The sequence below is a fragment of the Pseudopipra pipra genome, chromosome 10 (assembly GCF_036250125.1).
Source record: "Pseudopipra pipra isolate bDixPip1 chromosome 10, bDixPip1.hap1, whole genome shotgun sequence".
NCBI lineage: Eukaryota > Metazoa > Chordata > Aves > Passeriformes > Pipridae > Pseudopipra > Pseudopipra pipra.
The window spans coordinates 18,121,220-18,127,219 of NC_087558.1; the positions used below are offsets into that span (position 1 = coordinate 18,121,220).

General features: G+C 39.5%; 1 protein-coding gene across 5 annotated transcripts in view; it reads left to right on the plus strand.

Moving 5' to 3' along the window:
• PAX3 (paired box 3) overlaps positions 1-4,261 on the plus strand; it is a 76,172-nt gene extending 71,911 nt beyond the window's left edge. For 4 of the 5 annotated variants that reach the window (XM_064666552.1, XM_064666549.1, XM_064666551.1 and 1 more), the window contains exons 8-9: positions 1,962-2,208; positions 2,728-4,261. In XM_064666552.1, coding sequence (XP_064522622.1) covers positions 1,962-2,208; positions 2,728-2,762 — 282 coding nt within the window. In that variant the 3' untranslated portion in view covers positions 2,763-4,261. Of the gene's footprint in view, positions 1-1,961; positions 2,331-2,727 lie in introns of those variants that run through there. The other variant, XM_064666548.1, reaches the window with a different exon arrangement.
• Positions 4,262-6,000: the final 1,739 nt, after the last annotated feature.

Consider the following 6,000-nt stretch of genomic DNA (forward strand, 5'->3'; position numbering starts at 1 on the left):
TTGAGAGCCCAGTTATTTCACCTTTTAGGGAATTTTGGGACAAAATGCTGTGCAAGTTGCTGGGCAGATAACATGATTTTTCAAACAGTGGTGACTCCAGAGTTGTTTTTTTATTATTAACCTCAAGTTTTGACAGGTTTTGTGCACTGGAAAGACTCATTGAATGAAGTAGAGACTATCTTGCAGCCTGAATATAAATTCTTATGGTTTTTAACTTAAAAAAGATTTCAGTATCTGAATGAACTCTGCATGTGTTTTGAAACTTCTTTTTCACAAACTGAAGCATTCAACAGATACCATCAGTTAAACTCATGTTTTCCTGCTTAGTGAAACAGAAGTGAACATTTCAGTGCTGTATGTAGTAACTGAACTTCTTTCTCAGGCTTTTTTTTTTTTTTTTAGTGAGATGTCTTGGGTGCATCTAATGCAAAGATATTTTCTGTTCTTGATTCAGATATCTGGGTGTCTCTTTTTGAAGTGCTCTGCTTGTACCTCTTGCTCTTTTCCTAATCAGACGTTCAAAACCTGGATAGGTCTTCCTTCCTACTTAAACCACTATCCCTGGATCTTGTTTCACTTATTTATTAAAAAACAAACAAATTTTGGAGCTGAGACCACAAGCTCCCTGCAGTAATAATCTCTTTTAGTTTGAGATGGAAAAGGAAGTACAATTTAGGGAGGAGCATCAGAGCTTTAGGAACCAGATATGTTGTTATGAGGTTTAATTTATTCTGCACAAAATAGACTTCAATTTAAATAATTTCAGTTTATGGTAAGAAGTGCTGTGAAGCCAACTGATTATCAAATAGCAGGTCAGATAATTGTGATGCCTTTTTGGAGCACGAACAGCCTGTAAATTATCAGAACATGCAGTTTTGGCAGAAGCTGTACATCAGCCATCCGTTATAGGCTGCAGACTGTTTGTCAGGCTTTGAAGTGCAATTTATTCCAGCAGAAGGAAGCAAATCTCTCAGCCACACTTATTTTCGAAGTGTGTTATAGAGATGTACCAGGAAAGGAAATACCATCCTACAGTGTGAGGGACTTCTGTACAGCAAAAACTTATCACTGTAGTTTCTTCCTTCGCTTCTCTTTGAAAGTGTAGATGCTTTTTCCCCCTTTTTTTCTTTTTTTTTTTCTTTTTTTATTCTACTGGAAATCATAACCTAGAGGGCTGGACTTTTATAGGGACAAGCATGTATTTCCCAGTAACCTCTTTTCAAACTCATTTTGACTGTTGATTTCATAACTGCTACTGTAGAAACAGTTTATTAAGGGAGTCACAGCTGACTAGAAGCCAGTCTGGAATACCTGACCCTTTCTGTTGTGTCCTCTAACACAGAGGATGAAATCGATAACTGGTGCTATGACCAGCACTTTACTCTTTCACATTTTTTTTTTCACAGGGCATGAATCAGCAGGAGGTGCTGCTGCTTTGCCCTTTTCCTAGCACCCAGAACATCATCAATATGTGGGGTTCTTTGTTGCTTCTGGTAGTGTTGCTGTGATCTGCTCCAAATTAACTTTATTGTAATGATTGTTGATCTTGGAGAAGAAAATTGTGTGGGCTTTTTCACATCTTTTTGTATGTTTGTTGATCATGCAGGAAAGCACGGCTGAAAGCCACTACGTGCTTTTTGTTCTCTTACAGTTTAGTCCTCAAGGAATAAACATATGCAGAAATCCCAGCTGGGACTGGGATCAGGCACTCTAAAACTATAAAAATTTAAAATATTAATTTTCCTTATTTGCCATTGGTATCACCTTTTATTGCTTGTTACCCATCAGATTTTATTTTGGTGGATGATGCAACCGAGTTCTACTTCCTCTACTCAATGCACAGTTCAAGTATCAAGTCTACCTGGTTTAGGAAATCAAATTATAGATTTGGGAACTTCTGTGGCTCTGTAAGCAACAAGGTTCATCGCATGCTTTAACCATTTTATTATTCTACATTTTAGGTAATGGGACTCTTGACTAACCATGGTGGTGTGCCTCACCAGCCCCAAACCGATTATGCCCTGTCTCCTTTAACCGGGGGCCTGGAGCCCACCACCACTGTCTCAGCCAGCTGCAGCCAGCGGCTGGATCACATGAAGAGCTTAGACAGCCTGCCTACATCCCAGTCCTACTGCCCGCCCACCTACAGCACCACAGGTTACAGCATGGACCCCGTCACGGGATACCAGTACGGACAGTACGGACAAAGTGAGTGTGGGGACACTGCGACACCGCACCCGGTTCCCAACGGGCTGCACTTTGTGTCTGTGACCAAGAAAATTGGGAGCAGAGATCCTAAAGGCTGACGGCTACTTCTCTCCAGAGCCGTGCAGAGTGCACTGGTGAGATCGCTGATTGTTCGAGCAAGATTTCTGCTGCATAATTATTTTCTTAAGTGATGTCAACAACATCTTGATGTTATTAATTGTTGAGACATGAAACCTGATTGCCATTAGGTAAAACATAAGGGTTGTCCAAAATGAAATAACCGCTGGCATTCCACTATTAGAAACACATGTTCTTAATGAGGTCAGCTCAAGAATCATTACAGTATATAGTCCCAGATACATAGAGTTTTGTCAAACTTGTCCTAGGAATAAAAATATTAGTCCCTTTCCTTTGATATATCAGTATTAAATATGACAATGTCAACCTGTAGTTGGCATGGCCCCATGCTGTGAGGTTGTCACTGCATGACTTAAAAAGCTTCTTTTGCTTTTTTTGCAGGTGCCTTTCATTATCTGAAGCCAGATATTGCATAAATGAACTGTCCACTTCAAGTTAAAGCTGGTCTTGTTTTCCGGTCTCACTCCAAGGCTTGGATAAGAGGGATCTTCTCAACACGCTGCAGCCTAAACTGGGGCAGTCCCATTGAGAGAAGCAGGCTTGTTATGTTCTCTCCAGTCATAGCTTTTAGTAGACTTTTGAAGGTTGGACAAAGCTATACAGAAGACAAAGGCCAAAAGCAATAATGAATAAATGTGACATGCTTCATTATGAGTGGGTATACAGAACAGAGCATATTGAACATCACTGCCTGGCAAACATTCCATTTTTTTGTTGCTGTTGAAATTAATGGACATTGATTGGGACAGATAGAACATTTTGAAACTAAACTTGGAGCGGCTGAGCTCTGCGTACTCTGACTCATCTGACATCCAGTGCTGACTTTAGTCTAACTTTAAAACTGCTCAGTTTCTGAAGCAAGGTCAGGAGGACCTCTTTCATTTTACACACTGGAAATTGTCATCAAGAGGAAACATCACAGTCCATAAGGAAGCTAGGATAAATGCAAAAGACTTCCAGAGCAACTTATTGGTTACCTTACCATGTTTCTGTAATCACATTGTCAATAAATGTCACTCATAAGTTTTGCTTTACCAAGAGATGAGATCTTGTATAACATGAAAAACAGATTTCACCTTTTTGTATGTGGAGTTTTCCCAGTCCGTTGTACCTTTTTGGTCAAAAGTGGGAGGAAAAAAAACCACCACCAACGCGACTGATTTTTCACAACTGCCTAGCAATGTGCAATACTGTGTACCTCACACAAACTTTGGGATCATCCAAAGTCATAGAGATAGAATCAGAACTATATTTTTGCAGGTACTTTTATTTTTGCAGTGCATAATTCCTGATGATAAAATACAGAGATGTTGCAGTCTGCTGGATTACTGAAATCCAGCTTGCTAATCGTGATTTAAAGGTCATCTTCAGGAAACAATACGAAGAAATGATTACGTTTACATTTTTTTTAGTGATATACAGGACATAGACAGAGATGGGCCTGTATTTGACACATTTGTTTAAATTATACAGCGATATCCAATATAGAAAGTATAATTATAGGAACCAAGGTTTACAACAAGTTTGCATTGTGACATTTTAGAATGTCAATAAATTTGTGTTTTGTGATGTTGAGAGGAAGAGGACGATGGAAGGTGGGATTATTTATTTCTCTCTATTCTTGTAAAAAGAGGGAGGCAGAACACAAATACATTCCTTTTAGTGTTAAGGACTATGAAGTAGTGAGTTAGACTAGGTTCAGTACAGAGGTTAGTTCACACATTGGTCTTAAGGGTGATGGAAAAATGAAATATTATCTTTGTGTTGCAGCCTCTACAACAACACATGTTGTAAAAAAAACCACACAAAAAATAAAAAAAAGAATACAAAAAGCAAATGTCTTTCATGTAAAAAGTGCAGTAAATATTTACTATTTATAATGAATAAACATTATGAAGACTTGCAAAGCACTGATGATTTTGTCCTAAAATGTAGTATTGTGCTAAATACATTGATACATTTTAATCTGAATATCATGAAGAAATAAACTATGTTATCTTCAATGCAAACTGTATTCATTATGTGTGTTGTGCACACATCCCAGGCTGCAGGAGCATTGGGCAGCCTCTGTGCCCAGGTGCTGCTAATGTGCCACGTGGAACTGTGTGTGTGTGTTAATGAACTATGCATTTTTCAAGTGCTGTCGGTACTATAGTACATCTTCCTTATAAGAGGCCTTTTCTGTCCATTTCAAAAACAATAAAATAGGCTTAAACCAAGCACAAATAGGGCAACTCGATGGCTTCATACAATGCAGGAACTTTGTAATCAATTACGGGCAGTATCTGTCCTGAATTATATTTTTTTTTCCTTAGAAACCTCAAGATTTTTTTACTAGGCTACACACAAGCTGATGGAAACAAGGGGAAGACCCTCCAAAATGAGTGGATTGAGTCTTACTGGCACATCAGTGTGCAAAGAAATTGTACTTCACCCTAGGCTTGGTGGACATTTAATTTCCTCACCAATTTGTAGGGGATGTAACCGCCTTGAATTTATTTCGTCTTTTATTTCTGTGTGCATTTTATTTTTATTTTTTTATTTTTATTTTGTTCTTTTGATTCTAGCCCTCTTCCACTGGAAAAGGAAGGAATGTAGAAGACAACATTAAAAATATGCTGAAAAATGGGGAAAGGGGATTTCTTTTTTTTCCTTCCAGTTTAGGTTTCTCTGATATACTGATATCTGAGACTATCAAAATTTAAAAGACTCTTATTTATACCTATTCCCTGCTTTAAACTTCTAATTTTTCTGGTTTTTTTTTTTTCAATGTTTTTTCCCCTCCCTGGGGACTTGGCCTTTGGCATTTGTCTCCTGTCCTGGGCTTGCTACAAAGGCTAAGTAAACCTCTGTTTCACCATTTGCAATCCCTTTGCTGTAAAATGCAGAATAGAAGCCTGTTTGCACAGTTTGGAACTGGATGATGTCTGTGAGTGTGAGAGCTCCTTGTCAGGAGAGGTTTACCCCTGGTACAGGAGAATTGCCAAGTGCCACCTTCACTGCCTGTCCTTTTCTGTTCCAGCATCTGTGGGGCTGGGACAGAGCTGTGATTTCTCCCCATCCCATCAATGCTACTGAGATGTTTTACTGACCTCAAGTTAAAGAACAGGAATTTTGGCTACTCCATCCTCTTTTCAACTTGCCTCTCCCAAGCACTTTCTTGTGTGAGATCCTAATGCAGAGCTGGAGATCCTGGAAACTAGTCAGATAAGGAGAAAAGGCAGATGGGGGGGATTGGAACTAAATGATCTTTAAGGTACCTTCCAACCCAAACCATTCTGATTCTATGAAAATCATCCGGGTCTCTCACAGCAAGCCAAGTAAGCAGGGAACCAGGATGAGGTCTTGCCAGGGGAAGTGAGGAGCCTGGGGCAGAGGGGACTAAGCAGTTTCCAGATTTATGATGCGCTGTAGGAATCTTTGACAGAGCTATAGGGATTGCTTGGGGTACAGTTGATCCCTTCTTGTTATCACTGTCCAGGCTGAAGAGGTTCTTGGGAACAACATGTGTTGTCTGGAACACAAATCCTGAACACTTGGAAAGTCAAAGGGTAATGAGCCTGCCATGGATATTGCATTTGACAGAAATGCCATGCAATAGCTTGGAGGAATGTGCTCACAGCAATGGAGTCCAAAACCCAATCACTGCTGAGT